General features: G+C 49.7%; 1 protein-coding gene across 2 annotated transcripts; it reads left to right on the forward strand.

The window, feature by feature from the left end:
- The first annotated feature begins 3,630 nt into the window (after window positions 1-3,630).
- Window positions 3,631-23,387, forward strand: FMOD (fibromodulin). Of its 2 annotated transcripts, XM_054026806.1 has the most exons (3): window positions 3,631-3,859; window positions 8,118-9,110; window positions 19,853-23,387. In XM_054026806.1, exons 2-3 carry the CDS (start codon window positions 8,123-8,125, stop codon window positions 20,002-20,004), a joined length of 1,140 nt encoding a protein of 379 aa, XP_053882781.1. In that variant the 5' UTR covers window positions 3,631-3,859; window positions 8,118-8,122; the 3' UTR covers window positions 20,005-23,387. The 2 variants fall into 2 exon arrangements, with proteins under 2 accessions (XP_053882781.1, XP_053882780.1); XM_054026805.1 differs by lacking the exon at window positions 19,853-23,387 and having other exon boundaries at window positions 8,118-9,271.
- Window positions 23,388-23,806: the final 419 nt, after the last annotated feature.

The raw sequence follows: 23,806 nt of genomic DNA on the forward strand, positions 1-23,806 counted from the left end.
GGATAGGTGAAAGGAGCTGTTTAGCTATGCCAGAAGCAGCTGCAGAATGACAGTGGAGTGCACATTTAGAGACTGAAGGGAGGATGCAGATACCTACTGCCAAGAATGGAGGCTGCTGAACATTATCTGCCTCGTGTGCAGGGCTGGCTCCAGGCACCAGCCCACCAAGCATGTGCTTGGGGCGGCACACGGAGGGGGGCGGTGCGGCGGGGCGCTCCAGCCCGAGAGCGGAGCCGCGACTGGGCTCGCCACCCTCCCTGCGGCGCTCCGGCCGGTCGGGGAGAGCGGAGAGCTGTGGCGGCTCTCCGCCCTCCCCCTAGTGCTCTGGCCGCCGGGGGCTCTCCGCCCTCCCCCCGGCGCTCTGGCCACCGGGGAGAGCGGAGAGCCCCGGCCAGGCTCGCCACCCTGCTCCCGGCGCTCTGGCCGCCAGGGAGAGCGGAGCCGTGGCAGGCTCGTCGCCCTCCCCCCGGCGCTCCGGCCGGTCGGGGATTGCGGGCCCACGGCCGGGCTCAGCGCCCTCCCCTGCCACACTGGGGGCGGGGCGGCAGGTGGCTTTTTTGCCTAGGGCGGCAAAAAAGCCAGAGCCGGCCCTGCTCGTGTGAGAGCTGTTTGCTATGTTTTGCACAGCCTAAGTGAGCACAAGGGAGAGCACCTCAATGACGGGTGGAAAGAAGAGGTGGACAGACAAGCTGAACATTCTGAACAGCCAGAGAGGCGGCTTCTATGAAATGCTTCAACTGGTCAAGGACACAGGGTCAGGGATGCGTTATGCTCCTGCTGTGAGGCCAGGGCAGTCTTGCGGACAACGCAGCTACCTTAGGGTAAGGCTTTTCTCATGATTGTGTGCAGGGACCAGTGATGCATGGTGCACGGCTTGTAGCAAGCTTCATGTGGGGATTTTATCCTGCTTCGGCCAAGGCTTTTGTGAAAATTTTAAACAACCTCCTGACATTTCCAATGACATTCAATGTAATAAGAAATCATCCACCCAGTTGTGTGTTATGAACAGCAGAAAAAACTACTGCGTAGGCATTACACAGAGCACACTTACAAGCCAGTGCCAAAAAACACAGGGCTGGGGGAGCACAAGTTTGTGCTTTCAAGATCACCAATTTGCACACATGGGGGAAATGCTCTCTGCATCTTGTGGGGTAGGATGCGGGGGAGAGAGAAAGGCCTGTCCCTTGTGGGTGTGGGAGTTGAGAGATTCTCCTACTCGCCACGCTGTCTTGTGGTGTGGAAGGTTGAGGAACGGGACTGGGGAAGTGAAGGGTGTAGCCCGGTTTGCAGAGGTCCCAGAAGCAGAGGGTTTCAGGACACGGCTACGTTGAGGCAGATAGTGCCACTGATCTGCAATATCTGCCTGGGATTCAGGGGGAGCCTGGGGCTCCATCAATGGGTCAGCCTTGGGGTTTAGAGGGTTGACAAGAACCTGAATTTCAGGGGGTTGTCTGTGGTGGAGTTGACAACATGCCATGAGGCAGTGGGGGCATTTCTGCCAAAAATACAGTCCAGCTTCTCACAGTAGCTGCAGATCAGGCCAGCTCTTTCAGGATATGTGTACACTGCAATTAAACATCCGTGGCTAGCGTGGGTCAGCTCACTCAGGCTCATGGGGCTCGGGCTATGGGGCTGATGAATTGCTGTGTAGACCTTTAGGCTCAGGATGGAGTCCAACTCTGGAATCCTCTGCCCTCCAGCCTGAGCCAGCCAGGATACCTACCCTGAAATTGGATAGCCCCGCGGCCTGGGCTCTGCATGCCCAAGTCACTAACTCAGGCCAGCTGCAGGTGTTTTACTGCAGCGTGGAGAGAGCCGTAGCAGGCAGGACTCTACTCTGACCAGCTTTACATTGCTACAGAAAGGGTGACGCTTTGATCTCTCCAGCCACACCCTTCCCTAATAAATAGCAGCTGCTCCGTAGGACAATGATTCCATACAACCAGTCCCTTTCCTAATAACTTCCATGAATCTGCCTCCCGTTCTTTCCGGCTACAATGAGCGCTCCTACTAGCAATTCGTTATGGGTTATTTAGGGTCACCGCAAGCATCCCAAAAAACAGTGGTAGTTTAGGCTGGGATTTTCAAAGGAATCTACGTAAATACAACCCCCTAAGGGAATTTGGCATCCATCGCCTGTTGAATGTAACTAATTTACTCCAGGCTCCTTCAGAAACCCTATCCCCAGGGCCCTGACTGCTGCTGTACTGAGGGGTTATTAGCAACTGGATGAGGATCTATTGGTTTTTCTTTTGTGAGGGGAGCGGGAGGAAATGTTTGAATAACTAATAATTATGTCTTGAAGTTTTAAAAATACCCTGTGCGTCGAGAGCTAGTGAAAGCGGATAGCCCCGGAGTTACAAAGGCCTCTTGCTTCTCCAGAGGCAAGTTGGCAGAGAATAATGTGGAATCTGGAAGCAGCTTGGATTGCCATGGCCCGTGTGGTGGATAAATAATAATATTTAAGCCCTTTGTCTAGGCCCATTTTATCCCCAGATCTCAAAGCGCTTTACAAAGCTGGGTCAGTAGCATTAGCTTCATAACACAGGTGAGGAAACTGGCACTGAGACGCAAAGCGACTTGCATAAGTTGAGCGACTATCTGTGGCAGAACTGGGAGCAGAGTCCCCTACGCAGGAAGGGTGGGGCAGTAGTTAGCATGCCTCTGACTCTGGAAGACTCCAGTCCAATTCCTTTGGCTGTGTGAATCTGGGAAAGTGCCTTCGGGCTTGTCTACATGGGAGTTATTCCAATTTGCAAGTGGATTAAGCTGATTTGGAATAAAAGCATCCCCATGTGGAGTTAATCAAGAACAGTGAATCCACTTTAAATTAACAGTTTATCTTATTCCAGATTAATGTTCATGTGGAGGCAAGCACTAAATGTCTCTGGGCCTCAGGTCCCCCATCTGTAAAATGGGGACAGTAGCGCTGCCCTGCTGCACAGGCATGTGATAAAGATTAAAGATGGTAAGATGCCCAGATATTACAGTAATGGGGATCATAAAAGGATGGATAGAAACCCAGGACTCCCAGGTCCTAGTCTATGTGCTATGTGTCTTCGATATTTCTATAGAACCCTTCCCCACAGTATCTAAGCAAGAAACTATGTTGCTTCCCATGTGGCTTGGCAGAGGACTCCAGCTAGCAGGACGGTCAACCTGGCACCTTTCAGCAGCAGATGAAAACAAATTCTTAGTGTGACATTAGGTTTTTGGTATGTAGTTTATGTACCTTGGATGCTGCTTCATTAGAATAAATATTTCTATGATACATTCCTATTTAATAGTAGAATAATAAAATATCAAGGTTTGCTGGTGACCCAGAGCCAAGGGATGCAGCCTGTGGGCCATTCTGCCATCTCTCCCCCCGCAGTGAAAACATGAAAGATGCTTTGTTTCTAAGCCGTTCATCCTCAGCGTCTCCCCCCACCCAAAGCCTGTGTTGTTTTTTAAAGCGGCCTCATCATCTCTGTTTGATGAGAAACGCAGGCGACCTAGCAAAAGTCTGTTCCAAACAACACCCACGATTCCACTAACTTGTTAAACAGAGAGAGGCTGGAAACTGCCAAAGCCTCTGCAAGGAAAGACACGAGAGTGAGAGAGAGGAGAGAGAAAAAGCAGGTTGTTTATAAAGTCAGGCAGTGGTAGGGTATCTTCACTCGGGTCTGCAAACTGTCTGCCGCTGGGAGGTCACTCCACAAGAAAAACCCTGCAGTGCCCATGACCTGCAAGCACAATATTTGATCAGGACTGCGGGGCGGGCACCAACCCTGGCAAATTGAGATATACACATGCTCTTTAATACACAGGAGATCAGGCAGACGAACACTGAGGCTTTGGAAAAGGGACTCTGAGTCTGGTAAGTCGATTTCTGTATTTATCATGGGTTGTGCTGCCTTTTTTTTTTATTTGTTTGCATACCTGTACCGCAGAGGGAATGCAACCCCCTCGCCATGCCGGTGGCACGGCGCTGACACAGGGAGCCATGTGAATCACACGCCAACGACATGGATGGCACAGGTCTGAGCCTCAAGGGCTGCTTTGGTTACTACTGGGGAGCTTTTGTCCTTATTAACAATGCCCTTTTTTTCCTTTGGTGACTTGTTAAATTCCTGGCAAGGAAGAGTGAGACAAGCTAGACAGACAGATTCATAGATTCATAGACTCTAGGACTGGAAGGGACCTCGAGAGGTCATCGAGTCCAGTCACCTGCCCTCATAGCAGGACCAAATACTGTCTAGACCATCCCTGATAGACATTGATCTAACCTACTCTTAAATATCTCCAGAGATGGAGAGTCCACAACCTCCCTGGGCAGTTTATTCCAATGTTTAACCACCCTGACAGTTAGGAACTTTTTCCTTCATGCCAGACTCTAGTATCCAGACCCCCAACCACCACCTCCTCCACCAAGCACATCTACCTGGCTCTGCATTCGGTTCTAGATGAGGGCTATTACCTGATTAACAGGGTGAGAAGGTGGCAATGGATGAAGCTCATGCTGTCTGACTCTGGTTGTTCCAGCAAGGTGCCCTATGCAGCACAATCCCAATTAGACTAGCAGCCAGTGGAACTGGGACCAGTTTATTCATGCTGACATATGAAGAAGTTAAACTTGTGTTATCCTACACATGAAAGGGATACAGACCCCACCGTAGAAATGGGGTTGGACAGTGGAAAGCTCTCTATAGGAAGGGGGCTGTAGGTTGAGAGACAAACCCCGTAGACTTGGCATTGGACAGAGGGAAATTGTGCTGTATATGCAAGAGAGACTCCTTAGGAACGGGTAGATTGAGGGAAAGACCGCCTCAGAATGGTGTGTACTTGCAGGAAGGTACCCCCTAGGAACAATAGTGGATAGTGGAGATTCCCCCTTAGGAACAGTGCCTCATAGTGGGAGAGACCTAGGAATTGGGGCAGACCCTCTAGGAATTGTGCCAAATAGGGGGGACAGACCCACCAGGAATGGTGCCAAATTAGAGGACAAACCCCTAGGAATGGTGCCAAATGGAGGGACCGACCCCCTAGGAATGGTGCCAAATTGGGGGACAGAACTCCTAGGAATTGTGCCAAATAGAGAGGTCAGACTCCCTAGGAATGGTGCTATACAGTGGGAAAGATGGTCTTTAGTGGGGGTGGAGGAAGCCCATTTATCGGGAAGTAGGACTAGTATTTTACCCATCGAGGTACCCCTGGAATGGGAGGAGGAGGAGAGCTGCTCTCTGAAGCAGCCTGCATGCCAAGCTCCTGCACCCCACACAGACTCAGTTTCATGGGCCCCATCGACTGCCGGAACTCCTGTACGTATGGAAAATGGAAGAAACCCAAGAGCCCAGCCATGGAGTGTCTCAATCCCTCTTTTCTTCCCACACGAGCAGCCTGCCAGCCAGCAGTGTGCCTAGGTGGCGATGCGCAGTCTGGCTCAGAGCAGGACTGTACCCTCTTTGTTTGGAGCGCCAGGATTCCTCATTAGGGGTGAAGCTATAAATATCCCCCCCTTCCTGCAGCTCTGTTCTGTATGTATGTCTGAGCCAGGGCTATGGATGCTGTCAGGCCTGCTACACGTAACCCAGAGGCCTCCTGTGATAATTAGTCTGGGGACGCCCCCGCCAAAGGCCCAGTTTGGACAGGCTGTCTGCAGGGGCAGCAAATCTAGATCACAATGTCCAGCAGGCACCAATTTCACAGCTTTGCAAGGGCCTGGGCACGCCTGTAAGGGGACCTCTGATCTTCCACTCTTACTTGGATTATAGTAGCACCAGCCAAGAGCACGGCCCCCTTGCGCTAGGCGCTGTACATATGGGCAGTGACGGTCCTTGTCCCACAAAGCTGACAGTCTAAATACACCAGACAGAGAAAAAATGGGAAGTGTTATTCCTATCCCCATTTCCAGATAGGGAACTGAGGCCCAGAGCGAGATAAGGTGACGCAGGAAGACTGTGGCAGAGGTGGGAGTTGAAGCCCGGTCTCTTACATCCCAGGCCAGTGCTGTAAGCACAAAGGGCAGCCTTTTCCCTCTGCAGAGCAGACCTTAACAATAAGTTGGACTCACACCATGCTCAGAGTAGCTGGAACCCTCTGGGAGCAGCCCCCTCTCCATCATGCTGGTCATTCTATGACAATAAGGCCAGGCCATTGAATGCTGATCAAGCGCTTTCTGGTATGTACTGGAAGATGCCTCGGTCAGCAGGGTCATTATCCCCTCCCTTCAGGAAAGCATGTAAGCCACTGTGTGGGTGGTTATACGGCCCTCATGGCCATGGTGTGCCAAAACCTACTGTCATTAATGGGAAGGTAGGGCAGTATTATTTAGGTAGGGCTTATTTAGTCTGCAAAAGAGAAGAGTGAGGGGGGATTTGATAGCAGCCTTTAACTACCTGAAGGGGGGTTCCAAATCGGATGGAGCTCGGCTGTTCTCAGTGGTGGCAGATGACAGAACAAGGGGCAATGGTCTCAAGTTGCAGTAGGGAAGGTGTAGGTTGGATATTAGGAAACACTATTTCATTAGGAGGGTGGTGAAGCACTGGAACTGGTTACCTAGTGAGGTGGTGGAATCTCTATCCTTAGAGGTTTTTAAGGCCCAGCTTGACAAAGCCCTGGCTGGGATGTTTTAGTGGGGGTTTGTCCTGCTTTGAGCAGGGCGTTGGACTAGATGACCTCCTGAGGTCTCTTCCAACCCTAATCTTCTATGCAGGGCTGGCTCCAGGCACCAGCTTCTCAAGCAGGTGCTTGGGGCGGCCGCTCCGGAGAGGGGCGGCAGGTGCAGGTATTCGGCGGCAATTCGGCAGACGGTCCCTCACTCCGGCTCGGAGTGAAGGACTTCCCGCCGAATTGCCGTTGCAGATCGCGATCGCGGCTTTTTTAGATCGCGATCGCGGCTTTTTATTTGGCTGCTTGGGGCGGCCAAAACCCTGGAGCCGGCCCTGCTTCTATGATTCCACACTATTAACCCCACTGTACAGATGTGGAACTGAGGCGTGGGGTAGATTAAGTCACTTGTCCAAGTTACGAAAGACGTCGGTGACAAAGCCAGGAATGGAAGCCAGGTTTCCTGAGTCCCAATCCAAAACCCTCTCCAACAGGCCACCCCTCCTGCCCAGTCAACAGCTTTTGTCTCATTGCATCCAGTGCCAGGGTCTGTGACTGCAGCCTGATGAAATATTAACAGCAACAATTTCATGCCACTAATTTAGCCCCTTTTCTTCTGCTTGCAAATTATCCATGAATAGACTTTGATCTTTATAAATGTGTTTGCTATGCAAAAGTCGATGATGAATGGTTACTTCAGCCTCTGGGTTTCATCTTGACTATTTGTCACTTCAAACAATTGCTACTCATGGGGTCTAATTGCAAATATATTTAATGCACATGGACCTGTATAAAGATTTGCATTATGAGTGATTGCTTGGAAGCTCTTTAGGTGTCACCCAAAAAGGAAGCAGAAACAATACCTTGTGACTTAAGTGACCAATGTCAGGAATCTTGGGTTCTCTTCTCAGCTTGTCACTGACCTGCTGTCTCTGTCTCTCCTCCATCCTGTGTACTTCTTGTCTATAAATATTTGGAGTAGGAACTCTTACAATGTACAGCTCCTAACACAATAGGGCTCCAATCTCATTTGTAGCATCTATAGACACTACTGTAATAATAAAATTATTAATTATTAATTATTATTATTGTTATTCATAATAAATAAATTATCATGATCAAAATGTCACTGGCATGAATGTTCACGAAAAGCAAATGAAAGGATGGTGAATTGGATCCATCTCTCTCTATTACTGCAACTCAAGGGCCACCTCCCTCAATGGTAAAACAATGCCTAGCTCTTCTATAGCACTTTTCATTAGCAGACCCCAAAGCACTTGACAAAGGAGGTCAGTGTCATTATCCCCATTTTAAAAATGGGGAAACTGAGACAAAAAAATAAGGGAAGTTACTTGTCCAAGGTCACCCTGAAAACCAGTGACAGAGTCAGGAATAGAACCCAGGTCTCCTGATTCCCTCTCCAATGCTCTAGGCTCCATGCCTCCCCATGATAAACTCCCTCCTGCTTCCTATTTCTAGTCACTTGTCCCTGACCTAAAGTTGCTCATATTTTTCCCACTTCCATACAGGTTCCATGAGGTTCTGCACAATGCACTGGGCTTCCGTCCTGATAGTAGCTGGGCTGTGTGGGGTCTCCCTGGGCCAGTATGAAGATGAAGAAGATATGTACTGGTTGCATCAGTACCTTCGCAGCCAGGCGTTGTCCTATAACTACATGCCATACTACGAGGATGAGGTCCCCCAATACCCTTATGTCCCACCTGGGTCCCCCTTTGCGGAGCCCCTCCTTGAGCCCGTTTCCCGGGAATGCCCCCAGGAGTGCGATTGCCCCCCCAACTTCTCCACGGCATTGTACTGCGACAGCCGCAACCTGAGGTACCTTCCCTTTGTGCCTTCCAGGATGAAGTACGTCTACTTCCAGAACAACCAGATCACCACCGTCCAAGAGGGGGCTTTCGACAATGCCACAACGCTGGAATGGATTGCGTTGCATGGCAACCAGATAACCAGTGAGAAGATGGGCAAGAGGGTCTTTGCCAAGCTCAAGAACCTGGAGAGGTTGTATCTGGATAACAACAACCTGACCAAGATGCCCAGCCCCCTGCCCAGGTCCCTGAGAGAACTCCACTTGGCTTACAATCAGATCACCAGGATCCCATCCAATGCTCTGGAAGGTTTGGAGAACCTTACTGCCCTGTATCTCAGCCACAACCAGATCCATGATATAGGAGCATCTTTCAAAGGGTTAAAGTCCTTGATCCTTGTTGACCTGAGCTACAATCACCTCAGGAAGGTCCCCGATGGCCTCCCAAGCTCTTTGGAGCAGCTCTACCTAGAGCACAACTACATCTACACCATCCCTGATGAGTATTTCAAAGTGTCCCCCAAGCTGCTCTATATCAGGCTGTCTCACAACAGCCTGACCAATGATGGGCTCTCCTCCAACACCTTCAACACCAGCAGCATCCTAGAGCTGGATCTGTCTTATAACAGGCTCCAGAAGATCCCCCGGGTTAGCACCAACCTCGAGAACCTCTACCTCCAAGGGAACCAAATCAATGGTGAGCAGCCTCCCAACAGCACCCTCTTGATGCTAGGGGATCCTAGTGTCAAATGGTCAGGACAAGGGGTAGGGAGATGGGGAGCCAGGTTCTGGCACTGTTTGTTGGAAGCAGCCTGGTCTAATGGCCTGAGCAGAGGGGCTGGGATTCAGCAAACCTAAATTCCATTGCTGTCTCTACCACTGATTTTTTGTGTGGCCTTAGGACAGCCACTTCCCTACTCTTTGCCCCAGTTTGCCCCATCTACATGGTACTTTTGTAAAGTGCTTTGAGATGCTGGGATGCATGGTGCTCTGGTAGGTGCAAGGTGTTATCCTTTTGCTCAGTGGAAGTCTTTCTCGAGTCCAGGGCCGGCTCTGGCTTTTTGGCCGCCCCAAGCAAAAAAAAAAAACCAAAAACCTGTGGCACGGATGGAGCGCGGGTGCAGGGGGACAGGCTGGGGGAGAGGGGGAGTGAGCAGGCGGGAGAGAGAGAGAAGGGGGTGGCCAGGGCTACAGCAGGGGCGCTACCACGCGGCCCCTCCCGCTGCGCTGCCGCCTGCCACCTGCCATGAGGGCTCCGCTCCGGTCGAAGGAAGAGGACTTGCTTGTAGGGCGCTCTGGTTCTCCACGCCGCCGCCCCCTACAGGACGGCCGGTGCGGAACAAGAACAAAAAAACAAAAACAAAAAAGCGGCCGTGCCACCCTAGGGCTACATCTACACTACCGGGGGGGGGAGTCGATTTAAGATACGCAAATTCAGCTACGCGAATAGCATAGCTGAATTCGACGTATCGCAGCCGACTTACCCCGCTGTAGGGACGGCGGCAAAATCGACCTCTGCGGCTTCCCGTCGACGGCGCTTACTCCCACCTCCGCTGGTGGAGTAAGAGCGTCGATTCGGGGATCGATTGTCGCGTCCCAAGGGGACGTGATAAATCGATCCCCGAGAGGTCGATTTCTACCCGCCGATTCAGGCGGGTAGTGTAGACCCAGCCTAGGATTGGGCAGAATGCCGCCTCCAACAATCTGCCGCCCCAAGCACCAGCTTGCTCAGCTGGTGCCTGGAGCCGGCCCTGCTCGTGTCTGTGAGATTATCTTTTTAAATTCTGCAAGCTGAGGTAGAACTCCACAGAGAATTTAAAGGTGAAGAAATCTCGAGATTGAGATATATTAATGATTAAAAAATACTAGCTGAATTAAATGGTCAGAGGTCAGATGACAAAGGTATAAGTGATGTGGCTGCACTGAGAATGGGGGATGCCCCTGAGAGAAGAAGACATAAGAAAGCATAGTGTATAAGAATAGGATAGTATCCCTTTAAATATTTTGAGAACACTATCGTGGTGCTCACTATATTAGAAGCCAGTGAGAGCAGCAGCGTGTAGGTGGCTAGGTCTGGTGTGTTTGTGTACATCGAGTAAACACAGTTATTTGGGACCCAGCTGTGCGCCCATGTGGTTTCTTTATATAAACTTTTGTTGTGTAAAGAGCAAAAAAGCACAACAGAAAAGGTGTGAAAAGAACAGAAAGAAACTCATCCTTTGCATGACAGGCGAAAGACAATATTCTGCTCCCCCTCACGCTGGTGCACAGATGAATAATCCTAGAGATGTACATTTGGTTCCCTGCACCGGGATGTAAACTGTGGTGCAAGTGATGCACCTGATTCCGTTCTCACTTACATGGGTGTAAATGGGGAGTCACTCCGCTGAAGTCAATGGTGTGGGTGGGAGCAGAGTTGGGTCCAGATGACACAGGGTTGGTCCGGAAGGAGGGGTAAGTGGCAAAGTGGAGTAACTTATGCCACTTTTTGGCACTCAGTGGGCGTGCAAGTCTGTGGGGCCCCAATTCAGACCTGAATAGTGAGCACAACTCCTATTAAACCGAATGGAGATTGTGTCTGCTTACACCAGACCTGAAGCTAACTCTGGGAATATGGGTAATGGTGTAGGTGCACCTTCCCATTTACCTGCATGGGCAATGGCTGCTTTCTGAATGCCAGATCAGCACAAGGTTTGCTACTTTGCCACTTACATGCACCTCGTACCATACGCTGTCATTTACACCAAAACTGATTTGACTCATGGGAGTTGTACCAGTTCACTCCAGCTTGCATTTGGCCCATGAAGGGCACTTGTGTCTATGCATCTGTAGGGTTACCATATTTCCACAAGCAAAAAAGAGGACACTGGGGGGGGAGGAGCCCCGCTCTAGTCCCGCCCCTGCCCCGCCCCCATCCACTCCCCACCCCCTGATTGCCCCCCCTCAGAAGCCCCCCCCACTCCTTGTCCCCTGACTGCCCCCTCCTGGGACCCCTGCCACTACCTGCCCCCTAGGACCCCACCCCTATCTAAGCCGCCCTGCTTCTTGTCCCCTGACTGCCCCCTCCTGAGAACCCCCTACGACCCTACCTGTCCCCTGACTGCCCCGACCCTTATCCACACCCCCACCCCATATTCACACCCCCGCCCCCAGACAGACCCCCGGGGACTCCCATGCCCTATCCAACTGCTCCCGCCCCCTGACAGGACCCCCAGAACTCCTGACCCATCCAACCCCCTCTGCTATCTGCCTGCCTCGACCCCTCTCCACACCCCTGCCCCCTGACAGCCCCCCCAGAACCCCAGACCCATCTAACCCCCCCTGCTCCCTGTCCCTGACTGTCCCAACCCCTCTCCACACCCCTGCCCCCCTGACAGCCCCCCCTAAACTCCCGACCCATCCAACACCCCCTCCCTGTCCCCTGACCAGGGCCGGCTTTAAAGAGCCCAGGAATCGGGCTGCACTCCGGCCGGGGTTGCGGGGCTTGGGGCCGGGCCGGAGGTGCTCAGCCGGGGCTGGGCCAGCGCGCTCGGCCGGAACCAGGGTCGGCGCTGCTGGGGCCCGAGCTGGGCCGGGCCGGGCCGGGGGTGCTTGGCCGGGGCTGGGTCGGTGCGCTCGGCCGGAACCGGGGCCAGAGCCGCTGGGGCCCGAGCTGGGCCAGAGCCACTGGGGCCGCCGGGCACCGCTCGGCCAGGGCCGCGCCTCCCCGGAGCTCTCCTCCCCCCACCCTCGCCCCAGCTTACCTGCTGCTGCCTCCCGCTTGCCCCTGCTTCTTTTCAGACTTCCCGCGAAGATCTGATTCGCGGGAAGCAGGGGAGGGGGAGGAGCAGGGGGCGGAGCGTTCAGGGGAGTGGAGGAGGGGGAAGACAGCTGCGGGGCGGGACAGCGTGGTAAGGCTGCAGGGGATGGGGGGAGTCGGGAAGGGGCTTTGGGTGCGCAGCGGCGCTTGGCCGCGGCTTTTCTGTCTACAAATAGCCGACCGGGGTGAAATCCCGGACATTTTTAGATTTTTAAAAAATCCCCCCCGGACGGCTATTTATAGACTGAAAAGCCGGACACGTCCGGGGAAATCCGGACATATGGTAGCCCTAGCATCTGGGCTTCTGCCTAACTTAATCCTGTATCCATTCCTGGGCTGGAGCACTGGCTGCTTGACATTACCGGCCCGGAGGCCAAAAATAGTGACGCTCCCCTCTCTGGTTCCAGAGTAACAGCCGTGTTAGTCTGTATCCGCAAAAAGAAGAACAGGAGTACTTGTGGCACCTTAGAGACTAACAAATTTATTAGAGCATAAGCTTTCGTGGACTACAGCACACTTCTTCGGATGCATATAGAATGGAACATATAATGAGGAGATATATATACACACATACAGAGAGCATAAACAGGTGGGAGTTGTCTTACCAACTCTGAGAGGCCAATTAATTAAGAGAAAAAAAAAAAAAAAAAAAAAAAACTTTTGAAGTGATAATCAAGCTAGCCAAGTACAGACAGTGTGATAAGAAGTGTGAGAGTACTTACAAGGGGAGATAGTCAACGTTTGTAATGGCTCAGCCATTCCCAGTCCTTATTCAAACCGGAGTTGATTGTGTCTAGTTTGCATATCAATTCTAGCTCTGTAGTCTCTCTTTGGAGTCTGTTTTTGAAGTTTTTCTGTTGTAATATAGCCACCCGCAGGTCTGTCACTGAATGACCAGACAGGTTAAAGTGTTCTCCCACTGGTTTTTGAGTATTTTGATTCCTGATGTCAGATTTGTGTCCATTAATTCTTTTGCGTAGAGACTGTCCGGTTTGGCCAATGTACATGGCAGAGGGGCATTGCTGGCACATGATGGCATAGATCACATTGGTAGATGTGCAGGTGAACGAGCCCCTGATGGTATGGCTGATGTGATTAGGTCCTATGATGATGTCACTTGAATAGATATGTGGACAGAGTTGGCATCGGGGTTTGTTACAAGGATAGTTGTAAGACTATTGAAAGACAGAGTTGGTAAGACAACTCCCACCTGTTTATGCTCTCTGTATGTGTGTATATATATCTCCTCATTATATGTTCCATTCTATATGCATCCGAAGAAGTGGGCTGTAGTCCACGAAAGCTTATGCTCTAATAAATTTGTTAGTCTCTAAGGTGCCACAAGTACTCCTGTTCTTCTTTTTCCCCTCTCTGGGGTGCTAAAGCGCCACAGTGCATCTCTTCCACCCTGCTGCTCCCAGCATGCATCATCATTACAGACAATTAGTGAGAACTGCTGCCTGGCCTTTCCGGCAGCCTCCTCGGCACAGGAACTAAATCCATCTGCACTGGCCCAGAAACTCCAGTGTGGATTTAGCTGGGGTGTCCTGGGTGATAGTGACACTAAAGCCTGAGCAAATGTCTGATGGAGGGTCTCCATCAGGGTGGGATGATGGGGTTTGTGCTGGGGTCAGATGGGGCTGGGGGTAACAGGGTCTGTGCTGTCACAGGGGTTCTTATATCTGCTCACGTTGGAACAGTTAGCAAATGCTTTTCACTTGTGGCAGTCCCTGAGCCATCCCAGATCAGAGATTTGGGCACAGGATAAATAGTCTTTCTTGATCAGCGGTTCTCCATTAGGACTGGCATCTCCAGGCTTCGATGACTGCTGCTGTAGGCTCCCCCTGCCCTACTCAATGCTGAGCTTCTGTCGGCTTCCTCTTTACCGGTGCACATTACATTCGAAGGCAGGGGTTCTCAATCTTTTCCTTTCTGAGGCCCCCTCAACATGCTATAAAAATTCCACAGCCCGTCTGTGCCACAACAACTGTTTTTCTGCATATAAAAGCCAGGGCCGGCGTTAGGGGGTACCAAGCAGGGCAATTGCCCGGGGCCCCACACCACAGGGGGCCCTGTGAAGCTAAGTTGCTCAGGCTTTGGCTTCAGCCCCAGGCAATGGGACTTCGGCTTTCTGCCCTGGGCCCCAGCAAGTCTAATGCCGGCCCTGCTTGGTAGACCCCCTGAAACCTGCTCGTGGCCCGCCAGGGGCCACTGTTCTAAGGGGCTATGGAGTTTCCAGACACCTGTGCAATGTAGCGTGCACACAGCTGAATGGAAAGCAACAGAGCCAAGGAATTAGCCTGGCTCAGTGGGACAGTAGTGTACCATGTCGCAAGAGACACCAGGTGCTGTGTGAGGTCTCATTCAGAGGACTCCCCTCATACATGCTGTCTATGACTTTGATACGGCCGTTACACCACTTGTCACTAGCCACAGCAGAAATCCCACCTGTAGGGGCAGCATCTCCTGGTTGAAAAGTCTTTGTGGCCCACCTCTCTTTTTCCATTCCTAAGGTCACTTATTGGTTCCCAGAAACCAACTGCCATCAATGGAAGCTCTGCAGGCCCAGACTGGAGAGGGGATGCAACCCTAAACTGTAGCTTGCATGCTGGCTACTTAGTTAATAACATCTCCATCTATTTCCAATACTGTCATAACTATAAAGGGAAGGGTAACAGCCCTCCTGTGTACAATACTATAAAATCCCTCCTGGCCAGAGACTCCAAAATCCTTTTACCTGTAAAGGGTTAAGAAGCTCAGGTAACCTGGCTGGCATCTGACCCAAAGGACCAATAAGGGGACAAGATACTTTCAAATCTTGGGCGGGGGGGAGGCTTTTGTTTCTGCTCTTTGTTTTGGGGGGTTGTTTGCTCTTGGGACTGAGAGGGACCAGACATCAATCCATGCTCTCCAAATCTTTCTGAACAAGTCTCTCATATTTCAAACTTGTAAGTAAACAGCCAGGCAAGGCGTGTTAGTTTTATCTTTGTTTTCTCAACTTGTAAATGTACCTTTTACTAGGTTTTACCTTTTACCTCTGTTTGCTGTAACTTTGAACCTAAGGCTAGAGGGGGGTCCTCTGGGCTCTTTAAGTTTGATTACTCTGTAAAGTTATTTTCCACCCTGATTTTACAGAGATGATTTTTACCTTTTTCTTTAATTAAAAGCCTTCTTTTTAAGAACCTGATTGATTTTTCCTTGTTTTTAGATCCAAGGGTGTTGGATCTTGATCCACCAGGAGTTGGTGGGAGAAAGGAGGGGGGATGGTTAATTTCTCCTTGTTTTAAGATCCAAGGGGTTTGGATCTGTATTCACCAGGGAATTGGTGAAGAGTATCTCAAGGCTACCTAGGGAAGGGAATTAGCACATTGGGAGTGGTGGCAGTGGACCAGATCTAAGCTGGTAGTTACCAAATTAATGGAGATATCCCATCTCCTAGAACTGGAAGGGACCTTGAAAGGTCATCGAGTCCAGCCCCCTTCCTTCACTAGCAGGACCAAGTACTGATTTTGCCCCAGATCCCTCAAGGATTGAACTCACAACCCTGGGTTTAGCAGGCCAATGCTCAAACCACTGAGCTATCCCTCCCCCCAGAAGTTTTCATGCAGGCCCCCACATCTGTACCCTAAAGTTCAGAGTGGGGAAGGAGCCTTGACAAATACACATGGAACAAATACAGGAAGGAGGAAGCCTTCAGTCCGTGACAGCATGTAACTGAAGCAACCCATATCGTGGGCTCCAGTAACCAGTACACAAAGGTTACTGAGTTCCATAGATGACTCTTCATTAAGAGGATCCCAAGAAGAAACATGCAAAGAAGAAAAGATGCTTGGTTTTGTCTGGTCCTTTCTGTCTGCCTCGCTCTCTATCCCTCCTTTCTGGGATCCACTAAACTTTTGCCATCAGCGTCTCTTTAAAATTTCTCCAATTTGGCACCATCAGGGAATTCTGCTTTGGACCCGTTTATTCTAAAACCTTGGATCACCCAAAGCAGCTTGGATGTAATGGGCAGCTTCTTTCACATCGGAAAGTCTCATGTCAGCGTCTAGATTTCTCTCCAAACCATCCAAGTCACGGGAGCAACATTCCTGTTCAATATTTGGTTCTCCCCTCAAAGGCAAATGGAAAAATCTTGTTTGAGATTCTAAATGTGCTATTTTGGGGGGTTTGGGAACCTTTCGCCTGACAGTCACCACTTCGAATCCAGACTGGGTCCATTGCTAACCATAAGTCATTAATGTTATTTTCTGAAGGATGTTCAGTACCCTGAAGGGGTTTCATCTTACTATTTATTATTGTCTTGCTTATAGACTCAACCGAGATCAGGACCTTAGTGTGCTAGGGGCTGCACAGACTCATGGTAAGAGAGCGCTGCCCCAAAGAGCTTGCATGCAGATCCTCAAAGGTATTTAGGTGCCTAACTCCTATTTATTTCAGTTTACCTCCAAAGTGGATTATGCTAATTCAGAATAAGGCATTCCTATTCTGAATAAGAACATCCACACATGGAGTGAATCAGGAATAGTTAATCTGCTTTAAATTCACATCCTACCTTTTTCTGGATTATTTTTCATGTGCCAACAAACCCTTGGTCTCTTTTGCCTTGCTTTGCCATCTGTACAATGCAGATAAGAGCACTGCCCACCAGTGTTGGGAGGGTAAATCCATTTTTTAAAAATTGTGTGGTGCTCAGTTACTATAGTTATGGGGGCCATATAAGCACTTAAGACAGACACCCCAAAAGGGGCCCCTCCAGGTGAGTGGAAGCATCATGTGTGGGAAGCTTGCCCTGTCATTTCCTGTGCTGCCCAGGTTCTGTGGTTAAACAGAAGCCTTTCATCTCCAGAACCAACCTGGCATCTTTCACCAGGGCGAAATTCACTGAAATAAGAAAACAAACGGAGCATTTTTTTTTTAAGCTGAATGCCTGGAAAAATCCATTCCTGCTTCGCTCCCCTGACAAGCCCTGCGATCAGGATGCTCTGTAATATCAGAGAAACCTGAGCAACAAGCCGTGCTGCCTGCATCACTTACTTAAATTAAGTGTTAGTGATGCCATCAACTGTTTTAGGGGAAATGCATAGCCCTGCACTGGGAAGTGACAGACATGCAAAACGCAACCAGACTCCCAAATGTTTGCTTTCAACATGTGCAATTGTTGAGTCTGCACCTAGATGGCGTTAAATCATGCTGGCGCTCAACCCCTTGTGTTTATTTGGTCATTCATTTTTACGGTTGGTTTTTCAGCTGAGTTTGAAAGAATTCAATGGGGTTCTCTGAAGAGCTTTATTTCCCTGTAGTGAATGAGGAATGCTGCAGATCGACAGAATCGAGAGGCAGTGTTTTATTTTAAACCAGACCTGGAGCCTCTGCTGAGCTTTTAAGATAATGATGTTGTGATCTCCTGGACGGAAAACATTCTCCCTGTGACTCGTCTCCGATGGACAATACCACTTTGTCTTTAGTGTCATCATCCAAGGATCTCAAAGAACTTTACATCTCCTAATGACTGAAGCTGAGGCAGTGTGGACCAATGGATGTGGCATTGAACTAGGTTTGGAGAGAGATTGGTTTGACTCCTGGCTTTGCCACTAACGAGCTGTGTGACTTTTGGGCAAGTCATTTAACTTTCTCACCCACTCACTGTCTTGTCTTCTGAAGCTCTTTAGGGCAAGGGCTGTCTCTCACTATATGTATGGACAGTACTTAGCACAATGGGGCTTGGATCTTGGTTGGAGCATGTTCCCATGTAGGTAAGTAGGTTCAGGTACTCTACAGACTAGTATTTAAGTACTTTAAATGTTCTGTACTTAGTACTTGAATTTAAGTACATTTTAAAGGTACTTAAAGAATCAATAACTTTTTTTATCTGCAAATACTTCTTCAGAATAGCTGTAGGAAACCATCCCGTCCCTCCCAACTGTCCCAGAGTCTGGCTGGCCCCCGGAACCCACCGTCCCAGCTTAGGGTTTCAAGCCCTGAGTTCCAGCTGCCAGGGCTTTTTTCTGGCCCTGCTGTCGCACTACACAGGGAGGGTGGCAGCCTTGCCCCCCTCACCTTCGTTTCTGATTGGTCAATGCAACCGGCAGCAGGAGACCTGCTCCCCGGCCCAGCTGCAATGGGGAGACTTGTTCATAGCACCTGGGGAAAGCCCAGAATACAAGGCCCCTTTGTAGGGATACTTTTCTGGAGCAACAACTCCGTGATGGGCCAGTGTCCAAAGAAAAAACAGATCAGCTATTGTAAGAATTAGCTTAATTTTTATAATACGGGGGTTGAAAGAACTTGTACGTGTATTTATAAATACATCAGTTCTATTTCCACAGCATACTTGTACTTCAAAGTTCTCTGTAATGGTGTACTTGGCACTTATATGGAAGTCCATTTTATCAGTACGTACGGCAACACTGTGCTGCTGTAATAGAAATAACAGGGAAATGGAGGCCGTGAGAGATGAAGTGACTTGACCAAAGACACGTGGTGAAACAGTAGCAGAGGCAGGAATAGAACTCACGTTTCCCTGCTCTTACCATTAGTCAGGGCTACGCCCCCTGTGAAAGAGCTACAGAGGGCCAGGGGGAGGCTCAATGCCTATTCCCGGCCCCCTGTCCCCGTGTGGTGCTGGAGAAATGGAGTCTCACTGTTCTCCTGAGTCTGCATGTGAGCAGCGCAGTCACCTCCCCAGCTTTAAACAAGGAACATCTGTGCTAAGGAATTCTCTCTCCCCGGCTAGGTATTTTTTAAGTCTCCGCCAAGTGCTGGAGCTTTGCTGCCCCCTGGTTGCTCTCTTCCTTCCCAAACGCTGCACGTAAAGCTGTAGCATGCCCCTCTCCAAAACACACCCTCTCCCACAATACAACAGGGGGCTTTCAAGGTTTGCTGTGGCTCTGTAGTGGCTCAGCTGGGATCACAGCAGCCCCCTTCACTGCTAGCAGAGAGATCTTGCTAGAAGTAAGGAAAATAGACCCAGCCCTGCTCTGCAATCTAGTCCCCTTCCCAAGGTTAACAGGAGGGCAGGGTCTGACTCCTCCCTCAGCTACACGAGTGTAACTCCATTGACTTCAGGGGGGTGACTCCTGATTTACACAGGAATAAATGAGAGGAGAATCAGGGCCGGGGCATTTTCTGCCCTTTCAGACATGGCTAGTGATTTTGGTAGCCTCCGTTTGTTGGGTGCCCAACTTTAAGGGTCCTGATTTGCAGAGAGCAGGCAGTCAGCACTGTCTGAAAATCAGGCCTCCTGAAGGTTGTCTCAAAATCATTACTCAGTTCTGAAAGCCTTGGCCCTGGTTCAAAGTACTACATGTTCCAAACCCCACTGAGATAGCCCAAGTGTGGTTTTCAGTTATGGGAGGGATTTTTGGAGGGGTGGGGGGGCAAAGGGGGCAGAATGGTTCTCAACTGAATTTCAAAGGCCCTGTGCCTGCACTATGGAGCAAGACATTGCGCTGTCCAAAAAAGTATATTACCAGAGTGCCTAGGCGTTCTAGTCATGTCCACTGTTATGACTATTACTACCCATGGTGCTGTTAGTCCGGATCTATCCTAGGCACGGCTCTTTTCTAGCAGGATTGTCTGAACACTAGCTAGCGAGTCGTGGGCTCTGTCTCTTAGCGCTCTGTCTCCTTTTCTCCCTGCAGAATTCTCCATCAGCAGCTTCTGCACAGTCGTCGACGTCATGAACTTTTCCAAGCTCCAGGTCTTGCGGCTGGATGGGAACGAGATCCAACGGAACGCGGTGCCCCCGGATGCCCCCCTCTGCCTGAGGCGTGCTGCCGTCATTGAGATTTAACCCCCCCCCTTTTCCCCGTGCTCTCCTCCAGTCCTCAGGGCAGCAGCACACCTGCTCCAGTAATCCAGGCTGGTGGGAGGGGTTCACTCTCGTTTTAACGCGGCTTGATGGTTTGTTTGGCTTCTGCAATAGCGTAATATGGGTGGCACAATAGTAGCCTGTGCAGGGTTCCCTGCCAGAGTAGGAGGGATGTGTCATTAACTCCACCCACTAGATGCTACCCCTTTTAGCCTATCAGGTCACACCAGTATGGAGGCAGGTCTCTGCTTTGTCCTATAAAAACCCCTACGGTTCTCTCTCTAACCAGCCAAACGGTTCTCTTGATGATTCCCCGCCATTGTCTTGCGGCACGCATGTCCATGCGGCTCCCACCAGCATGGGTGGGTTGAGCAGAGGGGACTCAAGTTGTCTCTGTTCAAATGCATTGGATTTGAAAGTTTGATGCCAGCTGGGATGGTTTTGGAGTTCATGTTCTGTGTAGGAGGAACTGTGGTAAAGGGATCAGAGACGGGGGAGGAGGAGAATTCAGGTTTTTCAGATGTAGTGTGGAAAAACAGAACAGGCCATGGGACAGGATGGGGATCATTTGAAGAGAGACTGTGGAAGAGAGGAGCAGAGAGGAAGGGCGAGAGGAAAATTCTAACGGAAAAATAGCTATAATCTATGGGTCAGAACTTCACCAGGTGTAAATGGGTGTAGCTACATTGACTTCAGGCAGCAGGTTTAAAACAAAGAAAAGGAAGTATTTTTTCACACAATGCACAGACAACCTGTGGAACTCCTTGCCAGAGGATGTTGTGAAGGCCAAGACTATAACAGGGTTCAAAAAAGAACTAGGTAAATTCACGGAGGATAGGTCCATCAATGGCTATTAGCCAGAATGGTCAGGGATGGTATCCCTAGCCTCTGTTTGCCAGAAGCTGGGAATGGGTGACAAGGGATGGATCACTTGATGATTCCCTGTTCTGTTCATTCCCTCTGGGGCACCTGGCATTGGCCACTGTCGGTAGACAGGATACTGGGCTAGATGGACCTTTGGTCTGACCCAGTACGGCCATTCTTATGTGCTTATGTTCTTATGAATGATGCTGATTTACACCAGCTGAGGATCTGCAACTTTACATCCTGTATTTACTGGTCTCCTCTTACTGCTGAACTTTCAGGGGACTATCCTCCTAAAACACACTGCAGGCTTCTATGTAGCTAGCAAGATGTAGGAGCTGGTTTATAAAGGGGAATTGCCTGGGGGGAGATTTGTGTGGTTCAAAGGTTTGCAGACTAGTTTTTCGAGCCCCACACTTCCCCTCCCTCCTCAGAATGTTGGAAAACCAACAGAGCTTATTGACCGATGATGTGGTCAGGTGTCACCCTCTAGCTGGAACCTGCCAGTAGGATGTTTCAAGCTGAATTGGTCAAAAAAAAAAAAGCCAATAGTTATATAAAACCTGATTCCCATTTATCCTACGGCCCTTTTGAACTGCAAGAGCGTGGCAGAGTGGCTTTAGCATGAGTGCAATTATCTTTAGTGCAAGTGAGACTTCATACTGTGGGTTTTTTAATTGATAGACCGTGGGCCAGTTTCTGATCTCTGTAACAGTGGTGTCAAACCCGGAACAACTGCATTACATCAACTATAAGGATTATAAACCCTCTTGCTTCTAGGTACCAGCTAACCAGTAACTGCTGGAGTTAGGGTGAAACTGCTGCTAAGGGAAGCTCGTCCAAGAATTGTCCATGAAGGAAATTTCTTGAAGGTTGCTCTGAAGCAGCTGGTACTGGTCACTGTCAGAGACAAGATACCAGATAGATGGGCTCCTGGTCTGAGCTAGTATGACCATTCCTATTGTATCCTATCCTTCATCTTTCTCTATAACCTTTATAGAGTGCCTGCCACCAAAGTGGCTGCCAATGGAAGTCAGTGAGGTGCTTCTCTGCATTTTTGCCGGAGATCCAAATCTAACCTCTCCTCTTTGTATTAACTCTTAATTCATAGACGCAAACACCCTCGGTGGGCAAAGCGAAAGGAGCATATGTGGCTGAGCAACAGGGATGGATCGACAGGTGCCTGAAACAAAGTTAGCCATGTGAACATGAAACATTTACCAGGCACAAGTTAGCCATGTGAACGTGAAGCATTTACCAGGCAGCAGCACTCACAGATGGAGGATGCGGAGGGGGGGTTGTCCCTGACCTGTCAGCCAGCCAAACCAAAGTACCAATAGGTGCTGGAACTAGGAGTGCATGGGGGTGCTGCCGCACCCCCGGCTTGAAGTGGTTTCCATTATATACAGGGTTTACAGTTTAAAATTCCACCTTTTCCTGCAGGGTGTTTGCACTGGATAACTGAGTTCCTGCCGAACTTTGTCCCCTTCGGGTGGGACGAGTGGAATTTCAAGGCTGCAGGAGCATTACGTTTCCCAGTTGCACTGAGTTGAAAGTTATAAGTTTCTGGCACAACATAGCAACCTTTTACAGTCCAGGTAGCAGAAGGGCAGATCTTGGGTGGCAGCTTCCTTGGGGTAGTATCAGTCTCTGAGCGTCCTTGCCTGCGTAAGCTCCACCAAATGAATTTACAGGTGACCAGCAGGTACCAGGAGGAGACAGTACAACAGGCATAGCCAGAGAGGAAAAGCGTTCTTGTTACTTTCAACTCCTGTGGAATCCAGCTTTGCTATCACTGCTCGTAACGTATGGATCATACCTTTTTTTCCATGTGCTGCTTGGCTGCAGGTGAAGAATGCTACAGTTTAACGAAGTGGCATTCAGAGCCAGTTGTAACTATAATGCGACCCGCCTTGACATTATAATACCAGGCAGGATTCACTCTGGTTCAGTGAGCTTTTGCTCTAAGGCAGACAATCTGGTTCTGGAAAGCTGGTTTCATGGTTGTGTGTGAGCCCAGTCAGATGTCGCACTCAAATGAAAGGAGTTGCCCAGACTGGCCCTTATTGCAAATTCCTACTGTGCCTTCCTGTTGTGGTTAATTGCATTTGTTAAGTGTGGCACTCTCTGCCTGTACAATAGTTTGCCCTTTTCTCTTGAGGAACTCACAGGGTAGCAACGCTCAGTCTGCTCTAAGCATCAATCCCCTTGAATTGTTTTGGTTTGAAACATCCCTTTTCCCCAGCCCAGATTGGGGTCCCATTTTTAAAAAAATCTTGGCGGTGAATTTGAATTCCACAAAAGCCAAAATACCAGCTGGGTTCATTGGACAAGGCAGAGAACAAGGGTCAGGTGAGCTTCTGGGGGACTTGGGAAGCTCAAAGGCCATCTAAACCCTCCACATTTAAACTGCATGCTAACGATATAAAGGAATCTGTATTCTCACCAAAGCATGAACTGTAGATATCATACCAATCAATAAAACCCTTTTTATAATTGCATGGAACGTGTTTCAGGAATGCAAAAAAGGGAGGCCAAGTTCTGAATGTCTAGATGGCAATTAGAGATGGGCCTGAAACAAACACTCCAGAATTTTATAAAGGTTTAAGCCTAAATTTTCAAAAGTGACTAGTGATTTTGGGTACTGAACATCAGATGTTAACCTTAAAGGGGCGTGTTTATAAGAGGGCAAGACCCTCAACATTTGCTGAAAATCAGGAAGTCTCTTAAGAGTCTCAGATTGGGCATCGAACAACAGAGGCGAACAAGATCACTAGTCATTTTTGGAAAGGTAGACCATAGATCCTAATTTTACAATCAATACCATGCTCCAAACATGCCTGAGCTTCGGGAATTTTGAAAATGCATTTCTAGATCCTAATTTTGCCGCTTGGATCCCTCTTCAGTGGTGACTGGCAAG

The sequence above is a fragment of the Malaclemys terrapin genome, chromosome 4 (assembly GCF_027887155.1).
Source record: "Malaclemys terrapin pileata isolate rMalTer1 chromosome 4, rMalTer1.hap1, whole genome shotgun sequence".
NCBI lineage: Eukaryota > Metazoa > Chordata > Testudines > Emydidae > Malaclemys > Malaclemys terrapin.

What these genes read in the sequence shown, in the direction of transcription:
- FMOD (XM_054026805.1), top strand. Translation starts at nt 8,123, where the DNA reads ATGAGGTTCTGCACAATGCACTGGGCTTCCGTCCTGATAGTAGCTGGG.